The sequence below is a fragment of the Malaclemys terrapin genome, chromosome 4 (assembly GCF_027887155.1).
Source record: "Malaclemys terrapin pileata isolate rMalTer1 chromosome 4, rMalTer1.hap1, whole genome shotgun sequence".
Classification (NCBI taxonomy): Eukaryota; Metazoa; Chordata; order Testudines; family Emydidae; genus Malaclemys; species Malaclemys terrapin.
The window spans coordinates 150884011-150904759 of record NC_071508.1 but is presented as its reverse complement, the minus strand read 5'-3'; the positions used below and the strand labels follow the sequence as shown (position 1 = coordinate 150904759).

General features: G+C 39.9%; 2 protein-coding genes across 3 annotated transcripts in view; one reads left to right on the top strand and one right to left on the bottom strand.

Moving 5' to 3' along the window:
- The window catches only part of FANCM (FA complementation group M), a 137797-nt gene that overhangs the window by 6645 nt on the left and 110403 nt on the right, over window positions 1–20749 (top strand). For both annotated transcript variants that reach the window (XM_054026571.1, XM_054026572.1), the window contains exons 3-4: window positions 2129–2206; window positions 4084–4242. In XM_054026571.1, the coding sequence (XP_053882546.1) occupies window positions 2129–2206; window positions 4084–4242 (237 nt within the window). The remainder of the gene's footprint in view (window positions 1–2128; window positions 2207–4083; window positions 4243–20749) is intronic.
- LOC128836359 (heme-binding protein 2-like) overlaps window positions 10265–20749 on the bottom strand; it is a 28570-nt gene continuing 18085 nt past the window's right edge. The window contains exons 3-5 of the mRNA XM_054026573.1: window positions 17204–17345; window positions 15414–15597; window positions 10265–14916 (exon numbers count right to left, since the gene is read on the bottom strand). Of these exons, the coding sequence (XP_053882548.1) occupies window positions 14745–14916; window positions 15414–15597; window positions 17204–17345 (498 nt within the window). The 3' untranslated portion in view covers window positions 10265–14744. The remainder of the gene's footprint in view (window positions 14917–15413; window positions 15598–17203; window positions 17346–20749) is intronic.

Genomic DNA, 20749 nt, shown 5'->3' with positions numbered 1-20749 from the left:
TGAGGTATTTGATAAGAAATTAACAAAGACGAAAACATTATTTTATGGCTTATAATACCTTGATACAAGTAATGGATAAATTGCATGCAAGAAGAATGTACACAAGATGCTGAACATTCTAACTGTATTATGAAATCTTAAGTAGATGGGGCGATAAAAATTTTGTATAGTTGGGTATAGAACTGCATTTTCTGTTTAGCAATTAATTTTTAAACCCTAGATTGTAAGAAATTAAAAATGCATTTGTAGGGTGGAGCTGTTTCTACTGGGCATGGGCATGTTTATGAGCACAATCTACTGCAGTCTGCGTGGCATGTATCGGCAAGGAATTAAAAATTTAAACAGGAGACCCCAGTGGCAGCAATCTTAGAGATTGCAAATTAAACCTCATTTCTGAAAAAAAACTTTATTTAAATTGAAATAAATTCTGAGCCCAGTATGACCCACTGTTGTCCGTTCAGTTGTGGTCTTGTCTCATGCAGTGAAAAATGCACTGAAGTATCTTGGTTAAATCCCTCTCTATCAATACTTCGTTTTAAAGTTATGAAGCAAGTCATGTATTGAGAAATTTGCAGTGAACTAATGTGGCACTAAGATGTTTCCCTATTAGACCTTTGCATAGGAAAACAGACAAGCAGCAGACTTGTATAATATGGCACATAAAGGAAAACGTTGAGGCTTCTATTTTTATTAGAATTAAAGCAGAGAACAGGCTTGTTCACCATAGCTGCACCTCCTCCTTCCTGCAGCCCTCCCCAATTTCAAACCCTTTAGTAACTTGTTTTCATTTTGTAATAATGTAAATGTACAGGTTGTGTTGCTTTCTGAGCATCTGACAAAGGATGAAATACTTTTTTATTCTATTAAAGTTCAAAGTAGCATTCTTTTCTTTCTTTCTTTCTTTCTTTCTTTCTTTCTTTCTTTCTTTCTTTCTTTTTTTTTAACCATTGTGGTGATCGTTTACCTGTGTTGTGCGGAAACAAGACTCACATTTCATTGAGAATTTTGTGAGCTTACATAATGCAGAGTAGTGGTTCCCAGCTTCCTTTGTTAGTCACCTTTGCTGTGGAATTGGCATATAAAATGCTTCTCTAATGCATTTTTCCTTGTCCTGTCTTGCTATACTTGGGCATGGCTACCATCACTTTTTAATGTGTATATTTAATTCCCTTGTCCTCTTCTATCTGTTGACTTTTATTTTCTGTATTTTTTTTTTTAATTTCTATTTGATATTTTTAGCACTTTTCTGTGGCCTTCCAGTGGTTCACATACTTTTCCCCACTCAGCGGAAGACTGCCTGTTGGTCACAGTATATCTAAGTGCTATAGGAGAATAGATGCTTGTGCTGCCAGGCTGCTGCTTGATCCTGCAGCCCTGTACATTAATTGTGTATTTGACTTTATGAGTTGATCTGGGTGAAGAACGGGAATATAGATGGCTTCAAAGGAACAGCCTGCCACTTTCCCAGTTGCCATAAAAATAAGTTTGCAATGAGAGACAGATGGGTGCATGTGGTTTTATGCAGCTCTTGCCCACTAGTCCAGCTCCTTTGTCATGCCATTTTCTTCATCATTTCAGACTAGTTTTGCACTCAGGTTGCAAATGCTGGCTTTCAGAGTGCCCCTCCAGATTTCCTTTTTGGCAGCTCATTTGGCTAATATGCTGTAAATCCACTTGCTGAATCCAGTAATAATCCTTTCAATGCTCACCCAAGGAGTTCTAGTAATAGGCAAACCGCGGACCAAATCCAGACTGCCAGATGCTTTTCAACAGACCCAGCAATCTTTTTATTTACTTATTATTATCATTTTTTTTATTATTTTCTCTTGAGTCTGGACATTGACTATACCTTGACTAATAAATTTGACCTTGACAAAAAAAAGACTATGCCTATTCTAGTAGGCAGAGTTGGCTCTTAAAGCTAGTTCACATAATCTAAGCTTTTGGGGGTGGGGTGGGAGGAGATTGACAATCATTTATTGTTGGGTTCTGTTTCTAGGCTAGATACTAACTTAGTGGAGAATACTTTTCGGAACATTTAAATTTTAATTTTTCACATATGTAAACCATTGAGAGTAAGAGCTTTTCCTCTTTAAGAGTATTAATGTAACTCTTGTTTTTTTGTCAGGTTGTGAAGGAACTGAGCAAATACACAAACCAATTTAGAATCTTGGCTCTAAGTGCCACACCAGGCAGTGACACAAAGGTGAGTCAAGTACTGCATTAGTGGACTGAGAATTAGAGTGGCTTCAATAGAAGCTATTTTTAGTACCAGTTTGCATACCATGGAAGGCAGTGAAATCTATTAAAATGCACCAAATGAAGATTATTCCACAATGCTATGCAGAAGCCTTTGAGTAATTGCATTCTTATTGTTATAACCTCTGCCTTTTCCTACATTTATCCCTTCATTATATCTTGTCTGAAATTTGATTTGTAAACTCTCCAGAGCAAAGACCCTGTCTTCTTTGTACAGTGAAGTGCCTAGCATACTTTTGTGTGCTAAAAAATAATACATGATGATAGACTTGCAGTTGCTTGTACTGATTGAAAAGAATGTGCGTTCAAAGTAAAATAGATTTTACTCTATCCAGCACAATGTGTCTGGACAATTAAGGCTGGAATTTTCAGAGTTTAAGGCAATTGGGCACCTTAATCTTTAAAATAAAAGTAACGTGCTTTCCTTGTATGAAGTTTCCCAAATTATTTCTACTTAAAAATTAAGTACTGGACATGAAAGTAATGTATTTAGGAAATAAGTTGGTATTATTCAATTTTTCTTTTTTCTATCCTGTATACACTGTATCTGGAAATGGAAGAAAGTTCTGTGTTTCCATGCTGTCTCCTGATGGTTAGTTCATTTTGGGATTTAATAGAAACAAAGCAATCTGGCTTAGGTTGACAGTGCTTCACTAACCTCATTGCAAATGGGCATAGCATCCCACAGTTAATAACACTTACTGTCTTGATACACTATCTTGTACATGGGGGCATTATATAAAAACGCCACATAGAAGGAGAAATTTCCGCATGCAGTATATGATGCTTCCTACTTTGATTGTGTTGGCCTTCCCATTTTATGAATTATGTTAGCTTTAGAAATAGAAATCTTTGATTTAAAATACTTCAGAGAAATTGCTTATTTGATCCAAGAAAAAAATTAACTGCGACTCCTGGCAGTGCTTATCTAAGGCTTGGTATCGTAATGGCAGCTTTCATCTGTAGTGCAGCTCATTTGAGCAAAATGCTATTATCCTTTTGCTTACACCTTTTTCTCTGGATCTCCTTTCCACATTAGCATGCTTTCTATTGTGACCTCTTTGCATCCATAGTGTTTCATCCTCTTTTTTTTTTTTTTTTCCCGTCATCCATCTTCTTACAAAGAGCCCCCCAGAAGAGTGATCATCACTTGAGTGTTGCTCTCTTGGCAGCAGCAGTTTGCTGATTAGAACTGCATGATCCTAGTCAGGTACAAGTGGCTTCTGCGGCACTGTTAATGTTGCTGGACAGTACTAGTCTGAATAGGTTATGCCACCTTCTCTCAAATAATATCAGAGGAAACAAGGAATTCCCAAACTCAGTGATCTAAACTCTTACCACATTTATAATGAATGTCACAAATTATCCCTCTCATATTAATGCACTTGTATGTGCTGGACTACTGGCCTGAATAGGTGGAGCAAGGGAGGGTTATTGCAGCTGATACAGACATAGTTTTATAGCAAAACTTAACAAATGGTGCTAGAATAGTTCTAACTCAAGTCTTTTTTCTTATTACTATTTTAATGATTGTTTTACTTGCTATGTATATAGACGTGGTAGGGCATTTTCCTGACTACATTGTTTTGTCTTACGTTTAAAATGGCTGAAATGATAAGTCAGGGCCCCTAGTTGTAGTGGAGACTGCTGAAAAATGAATTGCTGTCTGCAGATCCCTCAATACAGGTAACGTTTCTTTGCTATTTCAAATAGTTTTACAGGCCCTGTGTTGATAACTTTCACATATCTTTGATTTACAGCAGTGAGATGACATTAAGAAAAATACACTATGTAAAACACTCTTTTCCTGTGACTTCTTCATAGGCTGTCCAGGAAGTTATTTCCAACCTATTGATAGCACAGATAGAGCTGTGTTCTGAAGATTCCCCAGATATTCAGCCTTACTCTCATGAGCGACAAGTTGAAAAATTTGTTGTTCCACTTGGTAAAGAACTAGCAGAAATTCAGAATGCTTACATCAGGGTGAGTTACTACTTTTTTTTACTATTAAAGAGCTCATGTCACTATAGAAATAGTAATAAAATCCTTATCTGTATCGTTAATACCTCTTAAGTACTAAGTCAAGTAGTTTGTTCAGCTAACTTAAATTATTTATGCTGTTGGCTTTTTGCTTATATTTAGCTCAGATAGTAAAACAGAATGGCCAGTTTCACTTTTGTTACTACTGTATCACTTAATACTTCTGATACACTTGCTTCAAGTTTTTGTTTGGCTTCAGAACAGCATGAGGTAATGTTTAAAATTAAACTTTGATTAAAATAAAAAAAAATCTAGTTATATGGTGTCTTACTCCATTAAGAAACTTGCAAAGCCTACGTTTGAGCCTAAACTAAATTGACAGCTTATTTGAAGTGGGTTGGTGTAAGAGTATTAATATGATGGGTACAATTCTCAAGCTATCCATTTCATTGCTATACGTACACAAAAGTTATTCCTATGAGTACTGAATCAAATGCTTTTCTTCCTTCCTGTAAAAATGTAACTTTTGATTCTTAGCTGCTTTGTAAGTGTACTGCTAAATAGATTTTTCTTCTTTAAAAAGTATTGCCTAGCAAAAAAATATTGTAAACTGTGTGGTTGAGGAGCTGATTGAGAGGTGGTATTCTTCACCTATAAGTAATCTGTTCAAATACAGTCCAGGTTAGCAATGAACAGAAGTGGCTGCTAACTGATGGCTGTTCAGTGGCCTGTCTGTTCTCAGTCAGGTTCTATTAGACAGATGTCTGCATCACGGAAGTAATAATTTATAATTGGCATCTTGTTGGACTTTTTTAATAAGGAAAAAAAAGTAGTAGTATTGTGTTTTATACAGAAATTTTATCTTTGTGAAGAAAAGTTATATACAGAGAATAGTAGTTCTTATAGAATGAGTAAATAAGCAATCTGCTAGCTATGAATTTCAGATTCCTTAACTTAAAAATGGGGGTTCTTTCTAGAAATCATCAGGAATTTATTAATGGATGAGGCTTATACATGTTCACAGTTGCTAGATTTAGTAACATGTTTTCTCCAAATGTTGTGTATTTTTAAGTTGGTCATCCGCCATGTTGTTGAAGGGGTAATTTGCTTTCCATGTTAATGATCAGTTTTGTTAATAGGACTCTTCACATAGACCCTAAGTGTCTGAAGAACATTTTCTTATTTGTACGTCTTTAGATTTAGGAGAGAGCTTTTTTTTTAACCTGGAGCTATTTTCAGATCTTTAATCATAGGCTAGGTCCACACTACCCGCCCGATTCGGCAGGTAGAGATCGATCTTCTGGGATCGATTTATTGCGTCTCATCTGGACGTGATAAATCGATCCCAGAAGCGCTCCCCCGTCGACTGCAGAACTCCTGCTCGCTGAGTGGAGGAAGTGCTGTCGATGGGGAAGCTTGCCTGCACCGCGTGGACTCGCAGTAAGTAAACTTAGTTCGGTCTAGGAAACATCGACTTCAGCTACGCTATTCTCGTAGCTGAAGTTGCGTTTCCTAGATCGATCCCCCGCCCCAGTGTGGACCAACCCTTAGAGATTATCTCCATTAGACAGTCAAACTGATTTAATTAAATTAAGTTTTAAACCGGTGCAAATCCTTAACTCATTTTGGCTTAAACATGCTTATTTTGGTTTAATTTAAATCCATTTAGAGCAGATTTAAGCTAAACTGAAACAAGTGTCCACCATAAATTTGTATCAGTTTAATTAAATCGGTGTAGTTTCTATGTGTAGACCAAACTTTATTTTCTGTAATGGGTGCCAGTATGCATTCAGTCATGCATTAATTTACTTTTTGGATTTGGCACTGAGAACTTGAGGTTTTGATTTGGAATGTAAGATGTCTTTTGTGCCTACACTAAGCATAGCTGCAGTGAAGGAGGTAGGAGAGTGAAAGAGTACTGCACCAGTTTTCTTCTGCATTCTACTTGTAGAATACACAGGCAGGCTAAAATGCCTCAGATGGCACAGGCTCAGGTAACTCCAGCATGTCTTCAGGGATGCAGTATGCACTCTCCTTGCATTTGTGCATCACCTGTTTCAAAAGAGAATGGAGCCATGACCCCTGCTGGCTCTCAAGGTGTCTCATGCACTGGCACTTAGCCTTCCTGGGCCCTTGCACTCCCTGAGGACAGGTTTGTGGTTTCCCTGATAGGTGTACAGCTCCTTCTGTCCTCCTCCAGGGCCAGTCACCATCGCAGCATTTTCAAGTGTACATGGTGATGGGGCAAGGGAGGGAAAACATTTTAATGTGCACACGTGACACTCTTTATTAAATGCCTCTTGTGGTGTGTGTGTGTGTGTGTGTGTGTTTTCCTTTTTGTTTGGTTGGGGTTTATTTACAATTTATTTCCAAAACATCCTACATTGTTTATTCTCACTCTTGGATCTTTGGCCTCCAGTGGGAATCATGGGAAACTCACTCTTAAGATTTTGTGACCCTCTGCAGCTATTGTTATTAAAGACTATTATTCTAATAGTACTGAGATGCCCAACTAACATCAGGGCATCTCTGTGCTAGGCACTTTTCAGACACACAGTAGGAGATCTGCCCTACACTCCAGAGCGTAATGCAGTCGGAGGTGTAATTCCCATCTTGGATAGACGTTCTCACGCTAGCTTTGACTGTGCTAACATGCTGAAAATAGCAGCATAGCTGCAGTGGTGCAAGCGGCAGCATGGGTTGGCTGCCAGTGTGTGTGCCTAGGGGACTGGATGGGATTGTACGTAGGTGGGTAGACTGTGCTGCCTCCCACGCCACTGCAACTATTTTTAGCAAGTTAGCTTAGTCAGAGCTAGCACGTCCACAGCTACTGGAGCTGGGAATTACACCTCTAGCTGCATGGTGGATGTACCCTCAAATAGCAGTTCCAGGCCGACAGCTTCTAGAGAGCAAAGTCATGATAAGACTACTTGTACATACTAGTTCCATATTTTCAAGCTGGGCAAGAAGTGTGTGGCTTGTTATTAAACAGCTAGTTTAAAAAGCCTTTTGGTTTTACCAGCTTGCATTTTAGACTAACTAGTCCTTGTAGATATAGAATCAGACCTTTCCTGATTTTGCTGTTTCATTGCTAGCTATGCTTTGGATTCAAGGTGATCTGCAAAGGTGCACAATTAGATTCTGAAGTAGAACAGAAAGTTCTGAAAAGCTTTTTTTGAAAAGTCAGCTTGTTTTATGTCATTTTCTGACTGTCATTAAGAAACTAATAGTATTATGACATCACAGCAACAAGGAAATAACATCTGATTGACACTGTTCAACGCTTTTTAACAATTCTTGTCCTTCAGATAGTTTGGAGAAAAGTCTGAATGCCACCTTTCAATTAAGAGCTCCCAACAAGTTCTCAGCAAAACCTTCCAAGGCCAGAGTAGGCATATATGGGTTAAATAAGCTTTCTCAGCATCTGTAAGCATAGGTTAGATGTCTTGGGTTTTTAAAAAAATACTGGTATATGTGTGCTAATTACATAATGTGCTTGAAAAGTTAGACCCATGTGCACCATGCACAATAAAATCTGACGCTTTATTTATGGCAATCTGTAACATTAAACAAGACACAAGTTTCAGAGAACGTGAAGGACAGCGTAAAACAAGCTACAGCAGTAATGCAACAAAGCTGGAAAAATCCCACTGTAGTTCTGTAGTTAAACAATTATTTTTGTAAAAGTAAATAAGCAAGGCCCTGAGTTTCACACTAACTGGATTAAACTTTTAGGCACTAACACTGGTTTGAAAAGTACAAAGTAGGCAGGGCAACAATGTTTCAGTATTAAGGTGGAAATATTTAAACTGCCAGGATGTGATCCGAGGGATGCAGTTTTGTTAGCTGCTTTTAACAATCTATTGTGTCCAAACTATTTAAACATTGCACATTAAAATTATGAATTACTTTAGTAATGGTTTGAGGAAGTACAGTAGAACCGCAGAGTTACGAACACCCGAGTTACGAACTGACCAGTCAACTATACACCTCATTTGGAACTGGAAGTACACAATCAGGCAGCAGCAGAGATGTGGGGGAAAGCAACTACAGTACAGTTCTGTGTTAAACAAACTACTTAAAAAAAAAAAAAAAAAAGGGAAAGCAGCATTTTTCTTCTTCATAGTAAAGTTTCAAAGCAGTATTAAGTCAATGTTCAGTTGTAAACTTTTGATAGAACAACAGTAATGTTTGGTTCAGAGTTATGAACATTTCAGAGTAACAAACAACCTCCATTCCCAAGGTGTTCGTAACTCTGAGATTCTACTGTATAGCAATAGGAGCATAATAAAATGTCTAACCGGATAATGGGAAGCCACGGATAATGGGGTACCACAGCATGACAAATGTGAATGTTATGACTTGTTAAAAATTTATTCCCTAGCCTCCTCAAATGTTAGTATGTAAGAATAGCAAGATTTCAATAAGCTTAATCAATGTTCCTATAAAATGCTTTTTTATAGTTTTGTTTATAAATGAGGAAACCATGTCTCCTAGCACCCACTAGTGTATTGGCCGTCTATAGAAATAATACACTGTATGGCTATGGAAAACTGTATCCAAACTTGAAATTTAATCGGTGCTTCTAGCAGCTTAAGCAATCAAACACAACTCATAATAAATACTAACGTTCTACATTAATCCATAGTTTTACATAAAATGACACTGTACATTTTACTGCAGTTTTCAGGGTGCTGAAGAACACACATTCAGATACTGTGTGAAGATTTTTCTGTAGCTTATACATTAACAAGAATGTTTCTATGTGACCTTGCTTGACACCCACAAAAGTAGTTAAATAGTTCTGTAACTGAACAGAAAACTGCATAACTGAGACTTGTTTGAGGTTTTATTTGCTCTGTAGATTAAATACAAACTGATGCTTTCAGACTATAGGCATTGTTTCCCATAGATTTTTTTGAAGTTTGAATTGCCAAAAACATGTTTTGATAATATTACTATTGAGTAATCAAAATGCAAAAGTTTTCAGTGTCTGTCAGAAAATCTTGGTAAACTATTGTGAAACCACCTATTTCTCCCCTTTCCTGTATTTCCCATGTATGTGAATTGGTTGGACAGAAACTGAAATCTAACTAAAAAGAACAGGAGTACTTGTGGCACCTTAGAGACTAACAAATCTAACTGAATCTCTGGATCCTGTATTGAAACTCATTGGTCTGTATAAGCTATATATTTACACTTAATATAACTTAAGATATCTTTGAGACACTCGGGGAAAAGCTTATAATATATAGCTATTTAAAGCAAAGCTGGTGTGAAATATTTTAATCAGTAAATAATTGTAAATCACTAAATGGGGAAACTGCCAGTTTTACAACTGGATGCAAAGTAAGACTGAATCTCTCTAAAACCCACTAGCAGTACCCAGGAAAAATTCAGGGAGTTATAGGATTTGAGACAGGTAGCTTCCCCATTCCCTTTTCTTTACTATTCATCCTCTTTCCTCACCTCTGCTCCCACATCTTTCTTTTTCTCCTTTCTCTCCCTGTGTTCCCTAGGTATCTCTTGTAGGCAGCCGCCACAAGAGGGCAATTTGATCATACACTTGAGCAGATCTGCCATTAACATTTCATTGAGTCAGGGCAATTTTTGTGAGGACAAATTCAGGCAAACCAGTACACTTGTAATTTTCATGGTATTCTTTAAATATTTGGGTGAGAGGAGGGGTTAGCTTTTACATTTGTGAAATCAATCAAAATGTTTTAATAGAATAAAACATATTTTAGAAAAACAGAAGATATTGAAAAGCAAAGTTTCAAAGTATATTGTTTCAACCCTAGTCTGTCAAATTAAGCTCTTCCTTAGAAAATATAATTCTGTAACATTCAGATATGTCCCACTGAGACGTAAACTGTGTTCACTGTGATTGGAGATACTGAAACAATTATCAACAGAGTCCTGTGGCTCCTTTAAGACTAACAGATGTATTGGAGCATAAGCTTTCGTGGGTGAATACCCACTTCATCAGACGCATGGGTATTCACCCACGAAAGCTTATGCTCCAATACATCTGTTAGTCTTAAAGGTGCCACAGGACTCTCTGTTGCTTTTTACAGATCCAGACTAACACGGCTACCCCTCTGATACTTGAAACAAATGTCATCTAAAAACTACTTTGAAAATTTTTAATGTATCTAATAAATATTGTATACAGTTAACCACTGGACTTTTCCCGTAAATACACTTTTTCAGTTGTAATGTAATTAACTTCTTACTGGGTTTCAGAATAAATCTGTATGCTAGCTATCATAGTAATGTAGAACTGGAAGGGCCTTTTGGAGATCATCAAGTCCAATGCCCTGCGGTCAGGCAGGCCCAAATAAACCTAGACCATCTCTGACAGGTGGTTGTCCAACTTGTTGTTAAAAACCTCAGTGATGGGGATTCTACAGCCTCCCTTGGAAGCCTGTTCCAGAGCTTAACTACCATTATAGTTTTCCGAATATCTAACTTAAATCTCCCTTTCTGCAGATTAATACCATTACTATTTGTCCTGCCTTCAGTGGTAATGGAGAACAATTTATCACCTTCCTCTATAATAGCCGTTAACCTATTTGATGACCGTTATCAGATCCCCCTTTGGTAGTCTTTTTCTCAAGACTAACCATGTCCAGTTTTTGTTTTCCTCATAGATTAGGTTTTCTAAACCTTTTATCATTTTTGTTGCTCTGTTCTGGATTTTCCAGTTTGTCCAGATCTTTCCTGAAGGTATGGTACCAAGAATTGGACACACTACTCCAGCTGAGGCCTCACTAGTGCTTAGTACAGTGGGACAGTTACCTCCCATGTCTTAAATATGACCACCCTGTTAATGCATTCCAGAATATTAGCATTTTTTGCAACCGTATCCCATTGTTTTCTTGTATTCAATTTGTGATCCACTATAACTCCCAGATCCTTCTCAACAGTAGTGCCACTTAGCCAGTTATTTTCCACTTTGTAGTTGTGCATTTGATTTTTCTTTCCTAAGTGAAGTATGTTGCACTTGTCTTCATTGAATTTCATTTTGTTGAATTCAGACCAGGTCTCCAATTTGTCAAGGTCATTTTGAATTTTAATCCCGTCCTCCAAAATGTTTGCAGCCTCTCCCAGCCAAGTGTCATCTGAAAATTTTATAAGCATTCTCTCTACTTCATCATTCAACTCATTACTGAAAATATTAAATAGCACCCGACCCAGAACTGTACCCTTTGGGACCCCACTAGATACGTTTCACCATCTGACAATGAGCCATTGATAACTAAGGCTACGTTTTAGTCACTGGTATTTTTAGTAAAAGTCATGGACAGGTCATGGGCAGTAAACAAAAATTCACGACCTGTGACCTGTCCATGACTTGTACTATATAACTCTAACTCGTGGGGGCGGCTTGGGGGTGCTGCACATGCTCGATGGGGTGAGGGGCACCATGGGTGCTCAGAAGGGCAGCCTGAGGGGCACTGCGGGTGCTCGGGATGGGGGGTGGCCTGAGGGGGCGGGTTGGGGGTGTGTGTGTGTGGACCGCCTGGGACCCCTGCTGGTGCAGCGGGGAGGGGCTGGCAGGCTCCTTACCTGGCTCCACACCTCCCCGGAAGCGGCAACATCCCCCTCCCTCAGCTCCTAGGCAGAGGCATGGCCAGGCAGTCTGTGCACTGCCTCTTCCCCGAGCGCCGGCTCCACGACTCCCATTGGCTGGGAACCGCGACCAATGGGAGCTGCGGGGATGATGCCTGCAGGCGGAGGCAGTGCGCAAAGCCCCCTGGCTGCGCTTCCCCCTAGAAGCCGAGGGAGGGGGATGTCACCGCTTCCAGGGAGCCCCTCCAAGGTAAACGCCACCCAGAGCCCTCATCCCCTTCTGCCCCCCACCCAAACTCCTGCTGCTGCTGGGATAGGGGGGCGATGGCCCAAGACTGCCCCAGCAGCAGCTGGTGTGTCTGGCCACTGCAGAAGTCACCGAGGTCATGGAATCCATGATCTCTGTGACAAATTCGCAACCTTATTGATGATTACTATGAGTATGGTCTTTCAACCAGTTGTGCACTCACCGTATAGTAATTTAATTTAGACCACATTTTCTTAGTTTGCTTATGAGAATGTCATATGGAACTGTGTCAAAAGCCTTACTAAAATCAAGATATCACATCTTTCCTCCTATAACCCTCCAATAACCCTGTCAAATAATGAAATTTGGTTGATTTGGCATGACAAATCTATGCTGGCTATTCTTTATAACCTTGATTAATTGATAATTTGTTCCAGCATCTTTCACGTATCAATGTTAGGATGAGTGGTCTAGAATTCCTCAGGTCCTCTTTGTTTCCTTTTTAAAGTTAGGTACTACATTGGCCCTTCTCCAGTCCTATGGGACCTCACCCATTCTCCAGAAGATCTCAAAGATAATTGCAAATTGCGCAAAGATTGCATCAGCTAGTTTAAGTACCCCAGGATGAATTTCATTAGCCTTCCCAACTTGAATACATCTAATTAGATAAATATTCTTTAACCTGTTTTTTTCTTGTTTTGGCTTGTGTTCCTTTCCTCTTGTCAATATTAATTATGTTGAGTATTTAATGAATACTAAAGCAAAACAGGAATTAAACACATCAGTCTTGGTGATGTCATCAGTTATTAGCTTTCCTTTCCTGCTAAGTACAGAACCTATGCTTTCCTTCATCTTTCTCTTGCTTCTAATATATTTAACGAACATCTTCTTATTGCCTTTTTATATCCCTGGCTCAGTGTAACGGACTTTGTACTTTAGCCTTTCTGATTCTGTCCCTACGTACTTGTGCTGTTCTTTTTGTACTACTCCCTAGCAGTTTGTCCATGTTTCCACTTTTTGTAGGATTCCGTTTTGATGTTCATGTCCTTGAAGAGCTCCTGATGCAGCCATGTTTGCCCCTCACTCTTCTTCCTATCTTTCCTTCACTTGGGGATAGATTGGTGTTCTACCTATAATATTGTCTCCTTGAGAAACTGCTAGATTTCCTGAACTCCTTTATCACTTGGGTTTTTCTTCCCATGGAACTTTACCTACCAGTTCTGAGTTTGTTAAAGTCTGCTTTGAAGTGCAGTGTCCTTATTCTGCTGCTCTCCCTCATTTTTTTCCCTTAGAATCTATCATTTCTTGATCAGTTTATCCCAAATTGCCTTCGACCATCAGATTCCTGACCAATTCCTCCCAGTTGGTTGGAATCAGATCTAAAATGACTGTCCCCCAGTTACTTGCTCCACTTTCTGAAACACCAAGTTGTTCCCAGTACATTCCAAGAACTTGTGCTTTGCCATATTACTTTTCCAACAGATGTCTACGTAGTTATTCCCCTGTTACTATCCGGTCTTGTGTTTGATATTTCTGATGTCTGTTCTAGAGATTCCTCATCCGCTTCCTCTTCCTGGTGGTCTATATTTGACTCCTACCATGATGTTACACACATTTTCTCCCCCTTTTATCTTTACCCAGAGATTTTCAGCGGGTCTGCCTCCCATCTCCTTCTGGACCTCCTCAGTTTTTGCCCTTCCTGTCCTTACTGAACAAGCTGTACCCCTATATACCAATATTTCAGTCAGGAGATTTATCCCTTCAAGTTTCTGTGATGCCAATTAATCTGCCTTGATTACTATATTCTGAATATCTAGGCAAAGCTCTAGTTTTTAAAGTTCATGTCACTCAGTAAGTTGAACAGCTGAGCAGGAATGATGCCTATCCTCTGTCTCCTGAGTACCATATTCAGTCATCTATGGGTGTGTGGTTGTGAGTTTTAAAAAAGGAAAAACGGAACTATTTACTAACAAAACTTGAATGAGCAATGCAACTGACTCTTCACATCCTGGACTCTGTATTTCAAAGGTGACAAATACTTTGGTTCAATATCTTTTCGAGAAGAGTGGGGAAAACCTGTACTCAAGGGTGGGATTTTTCAAAAGTGTTGACCCAACTCTGCTCCCAACTTTTATTATGGTCTCCCATTTGAGCAGAGTTGGGCCAACACTGAGCACTTTTGAAAATCTCATGCTAAATGTTTAGGGCACCCTAGAGATGCTGTAGTGGAAAAATATTTAATATGTTAATATTTAAAAAATCTAAAAACAGTTTAGTTTTTTAACATTAGAATTTATGAACTATACCTTTATGATTTGAATTTACCTTGTTTACAAAGATTACATGAATCAATTTGAAAAGTACTATAAATCTCAAAGAAATATTATGGATAAACTGTAAAACTGAAGTATCTAGTAAAAAATTGTGTATAAGACTTTTTCAAAATTGGCAGTAAAATTTCAGATATTAACCCTGGTGGCTCAATAACGAAATTGGATTGATTGTCATGCTAATTTGATTGACTGTAATATGTAGTTTAGGAAAATAGGATTAAAAATTCTGTATAGTTTATCACAAAGACTTATAAAACTCGTGACTAGCCTGACATGATTCATTTGCAAATTTAAGTGTGCCATTGTGTACAAACTGAATTTGGATAATGCTAGGCATCTGAAGAGGGAGGCTACGGTCTTTGCAGGAACCATATTTCATTGTGTCGATTTGCAGCAGCTGGATTGGTGTATCCTGCAACAATGAATATATTCTGCAAACATAGCTCAGGGCTCTCCAGAAGTTCTCCCAAGAAGTTTATTTCTCTCATTATAGAGTCTTCATTGGTGACCCCTCTGAAGCTCCTGCAACAACCAATTGTTAATTATATTCTATTCTTTTATTGTATTTCCTGGAGTCCCCTCTAAACCTGGAAGATTTTTTTTTCTCTTCCCAGTGGTTCTATGGTGATTCTCAATGATACTGCTTAATGTATGCACCATATACGGTGATAACTGCTACAATGTTTCTTAACCCAAAATTTATAATTGTCAGGTGTAATGTTCCCTGTTGCACTCATCATTCAATTTTTTTAATAAAAAGGCCCAATACAAGTATCAACGTAACTAATTTACTTCAAAAAGTTAAATACTTCTGTAACGTCAGCGATAGTCTACAGAATGGAATAGTTACCTCCTGAGTTGACTTTGGTCTCTGAAACAAGCGGTATTTAATAAAGATATAACACAAGCTTTGATTTTCAATGTTAGCTTTTAGTATTTGTCATACCCTATTTTAAATATATAGAAAGAGACCTGTACTACTTAAGGCTTTACTATAATAGGATTAATATGTTTCTTACCTAGTATAAACAACAGTAGGAGGCCACTCTTCAATAATTATGTCAGAATCGTAAGGCTGAGGTGGCTGGCCCTGCAGTAGTTCAGGCAGGTAGTATGCGACTGTCACTGAACGTGTTAACTCTGAGTGAGTTTCGTTAGTATGCACTAGAGTCACAATGGGTATAGTCATCCCCAAGTACAATCCTGAAGAAAAATACATGACCATCATTCTAGAGAATACAAAAGAGAACTTTTGCACTCAATATGTATGAAGTTTTAAAACGAATATTGAACATTCTTAAGCTAAGCATAGATAAAGTACTGTAGAGTAGAAAAGTTTTTCATAGCAGAATGGAATTCAGTAGATTTAGAAATAGGTGGCTTTAGGTGCTGTTGGCTGGAGGCAACTGTTGGTATTAACATTCCACTATGCCTTGGAATTGCAGCACGTACAATATATTAAAATGAAGTGTTCTGAGAGCTCTTCCCTGTCTAGATGTAGTTACGTTTAGCAAAGACAGGGCTTGTCTACACAAGAAAGTTAATCGCGGAGTAATGTAGTTTGTGAATTTAAAGCGGATTAATTATTCCTGATTAACTCCACAAATGGATGCTGTTGTTCTGGAATAAGAGTACCTTTATCTGAATTAACTTAATCCACTTGGATTTGGAATAGGAGCATTCTTATTGTAGAATAGGGGCCTCCAGACATGGAGTTACACAGGAATAACTCCCTGAGTAGAGGAGACCACACAAATTGTCTTAACTCTGAACACTTTTCTTTCTAGATTTATTATTCTAACGGGTTTGTATGTATATTTTACACACACACACACACACCTCTGATTTAACGCACCCAAATGCAGAGTTACACATCTAGTAGTGCAGGCCATATCTACAGAATGAAGGACTGTATCTTGGAAAGCAGTGACTCTGAAAAAGATTTAGGGCTCATAGTGGACAAGCAACTCAATGTGAACTCCTAATATGATAACTGTGGCAAAAAGGACTAATGCAATCCTTGGATGGATAAAGAGGGGAGGTGATTTTTACCTCTGTATATGGGTATTGATGAGACTGATACTGGGATGCTTTGTCCATTTCTGGTGTCCATATTTTAGAAAGGAAGTTGAAAAACTGGAGGTGACTTGATTAGTGTATGTGTACTTCTGGGGGAGAAGAGCCCTTTAGTACACAGGGTTTGTAGTGTAGCAGAAAAGGACACAAAAATTAATATATGGAAGCTGAAGCCAGACAAATTTATGTTCGAAATTAGGCATACATTTTTAACAGAGAGGGTGATAATAATTGGAACAAATTTCCAAATCAAGACTGAATGCCTTTCAATACAAGGAAGATCGCTTGTGTTGGCTAAAGCATGTTTGCCTCAGTACAGAGGTACTTGTGTGAAATTTAATGGCCTGTATTATACAAGGGATCAGATTAGAAATAGATGATCTAATGGTCTTTTCTGGCCTTTAGCTGTGCAAACTGACTCTTAGAATTTTTCAGAAGTATTCTAACAGTTTAGAAATATTTGAACTACCAATATCCAGACAGCCTTTCAGGAAAAACTCATTTGTCTAGTGCTGATCGTGTACTTAGTGTGCAAGGAGGCACTTCCGTTTGGGGTTTTTTTGTTTGGTTTGTTTTCATTTCCAATACAAAGAAGCTGTCACAGGGAGCTGTTTGTACTATAAAGGATTGTGTATTTGGAACTGGTTGGTGCAAATCAAACTGGAATTGATGAGAGGTGCTTGAGCATAAATAGCAGAAGATGTTCTAATTCAAAACTAGCATCTGTAGTTACCTGAAGAGTTCTGCTCACAAATATATTTCATAAGCTTCATGAATCCCAGACATATGCTCTGTTCATACTGTTCTTCTTGCATTTTAATACAAGCCCATTTAGCTTTTCCATACTGACGTTTTTCGTAAAGCACTTCCCCACACTGCAAACAAAAAATCAGAGTTAGTATCTTAATTTGACATTAAGCTTTGGTATGAGTAATTTAAAGAACTCCTTGGTGTTTTAAGATGACTAAGTCAGATCCTTTGCCTATTTTGAAAGGAAATAAGCTAACTGGTACACGGGCAGGAGAATGAAAAGAATGACTAGTGATTTACACTAAAGTCTAGATGTTTCAATTTAAAAAAATGGAAAGCATATTGCTTTTCAAGTCTTAAATATTTAGTTCACTTTTTTGTAGCTAGCTCAAACACTAAGGTTATCCAATGGGCATTGTCTTCTGAGATATAGCTGTGTGCTAGCTACTTGCCTCAAAAGACTATTACACTGGTGAGTAGCAGGATTTTTTAAGACTTAAAACTCTGGTAGTGGGACCATCTGCAGATTTTGATGTATTCATTTTTTCCAAGTTTTCCATTAACTCTAATCAATATAAATTATTACCTTGACAAGGGCCATAATCAATGGTGCTGTAACTTGATCATAAAACAGATTTGTGTGGAGGTTAGTGACAAGGTAATATAACTTGCACTGAATTAGCATTCAATGAGTTTGCAGTACTACTGTAAATTACCAACTATGTTCAAAGAACATTCAGGTTTCAAAGTCAAGCACTCAAAGATAAAGAAATACCAGGAATTAAAGTTGCTTATGCAACCTTAATTCAGCCCCCTTACACCTATGCATTATGGTACAGTCTCTAATTACATGATGACCTACTGTTTTTCCCCCCCAGAACCGCTGCCACATTCAGTGCACAGATGGACAGTGCTCACTTAATGAGCAGCTATTCAGTATTTGTTTTATCCTCATTGTTGAATGTGTGGCTTTACATTTGATTAGCTCCACACTATTCAAACCCAGCTCTAAAGACAGTATTAATTTCCTCCTGGGCTTTTCTATAGAACTCATCATGCAGTGTCTGAGTGCTTCATGAACCTTAATTAATCTTTGCAGCACTCATGTGTGATGAAGGGATATTACTATTCCCATTTTACCAAAGGCGAGCTGAAGGCAGAGATACAGGTCAAAAGTACACACTGATTTTGGGTGCTTAATTTGAGAGGCCAATAACGTGATTTTTTTCAGTATACAGACGCTCCCCGTGTTATACAAACCCAACTTATGCAAATCCGCACTTATGGAAAAAATTCCGTAAGTTCTGTAAGCTATTTTTTTGTGTGCGCGCGTAATTGTCAGGTATACATTCCCGACTTACGCAAAGCGTTATGGAACAGAACGCTTGTGTAAATCAGGGAGTGTCTGTACTTAGCATTATGTAACACTTCATATGTTCAAAGCACAGCTCCGACTAACTTAAGTTGCAGGTGTGAGTGCTCAGCATTTATTCAGATCATACCCTAGTGCAGGGGTCGGCAACCTATGGCACGCGAGCCGATTTTTAATGGCACGCTGCTGCCTGACGGGGTCCCGGCAGGCAGCAGAGTGCCATTAAAAATCCTGCACAGCCCAGCCCGGCCTGCTCTTCTCTGCCCCCTCCTGCGGGGGCAGGGGACAAGGGGCAGAAGCTTGGTCCTGCTGGCTCCCCTGCCTCTTCCCGCAGTGTACTGGGTTCCTGCCTCTCCTCCTCCCTCTCTCCCTCCCTGCCGGCCGATCAGCTGATGACCCTTGCAAGGGAGGGGGTGGGGGAGGAGCAGAGTCAGTGTGCTTGCTGCTCCCGGTGGAGGCAGAAAAGAAGCGGGGGCAGGGCCTTGGGGAAGGTGGGGGTGGAATCAGGGCATATCCCCTCCAGCCCCCTGCCGTGAGCATCCCACGACCCCAGCGCACCCCCCCCCACACACACACACACCCAGCCCTCTGCCCTGAGCCCTGCAGCCCCGCACACCCCCCAGGCCCCTGCCCTGAGCCCTGTACCCCCCTCACACACACCGAGCCCTCTGCTTGGCTCCTTAACCCCCTCCCCACTCCATGCCCTGACACCTGCACCCCACTCACATGCCCCCAGCCCTTTGCCCTGACTCTTGCACCCCCCCCACACCCCATGCACCCCCCACATCCTGACTCTTGCACCCCCCACATCCCCACCCCCACCCCTCGCACCAAATGGGAGCTGCCCAGGTAAGCGTTCCACATCCAAACCTCCTGCCCCAACCCTGAGCCCCCTCCCTCATTCTAGCTCCTGGCCAGACCCTACACCCCAACCTCCAGCCTGCTCCTTCACCCCCAGCCCTGTGCTCAGTGCACTCCCACCCTCAGCTCAGTGCAGAGACAGAGGAAGAGAATGGGCCAGAACCAGGGAAAAGGTAAGTACCCACTGTGTGTGGGCAGGGCCGGGACCCCAGACTGGCAGCGGGCTGAGATCCCGGCTGGCAGGCGCCAGTGGATGGAACCCCTAAGCGGCAGCGGGCTGAGCCGCACAGCCCACTGCCAGTCTGGGGTTCTGGCTGCCGGCCCCTTGCCAGCTGGGGTCCTGGCCGCAGGCCCCGCTCAACCCGCTGCTGGCCTAGGTGAACAGAACCCCAGACCAGCAGCAGGCTGAGCGGGCTGGCGGCGTAAGATCAACATTTTAATTTAATTTTAAATGAAGCTTCTTAAACATTTTGAAAACCTTGTTTATTTTACAATACAACAATAGTTTAGTTGTATAGTATATAGACTTAGAGAGAGACTTTCTAAAAAACATTAAAATGTATTACTGGCACATGAAACATTAAATTAAAGTGAATAAATGAAGACTCGGCACACCACTTCTGAAAGGTTGCCGACCCCTGCCCTAGTATCTCAAGTTGAGCACCTAGAAAATGAGGAACACAATTAGTGAACACCCCTGAAAATTTTGGTTTTAAGTGACTTGCCCAGCATTACATAAGAACGTGGGGGCAGAGGCAGGGATAGAATCTGATTCTCCAGGGCAGCATCTGTGTTAACTGTGAGACCATCTTTCTCTTCCTGCAATCCCCTGCCTCATTCCTACACACCTTCTAATTTCTGCAACAAATGAGACAGGGGTCCTATAGACAACAGCCTCCTGTACTACACAGCCTTGATTCATACCCAGAGCACCTTTCATCACATCCATTGAATGAGGCACAGATCCTGTAGAGAAAAATAGAATGTAATTGTCACAGTTTCAGGATAACTGCACTTACAGTCCCCCTCTATGGTCCTTTCAGGAACCTGCTTAAAGATTTCCAGGTTCCAGACATCACCTCTCCTGGGTGGGAACTGTCTCACTCCCTCCTGCAGAGGTTTTAAGGCTGCAGCACCACCTGATCTACACTGTGGTATCCCCAGCAAGCCAGTCTGCTTAAAAGACCAGTGTCTGCTCTTTTTTTTCTGAGAACTACGACTAATGTATTGTCAGCAGTTAGAAGTTACCACACAGCTCTTGAACAGTGCTTTTTGTTCATAAAGTTAAAAGCATTA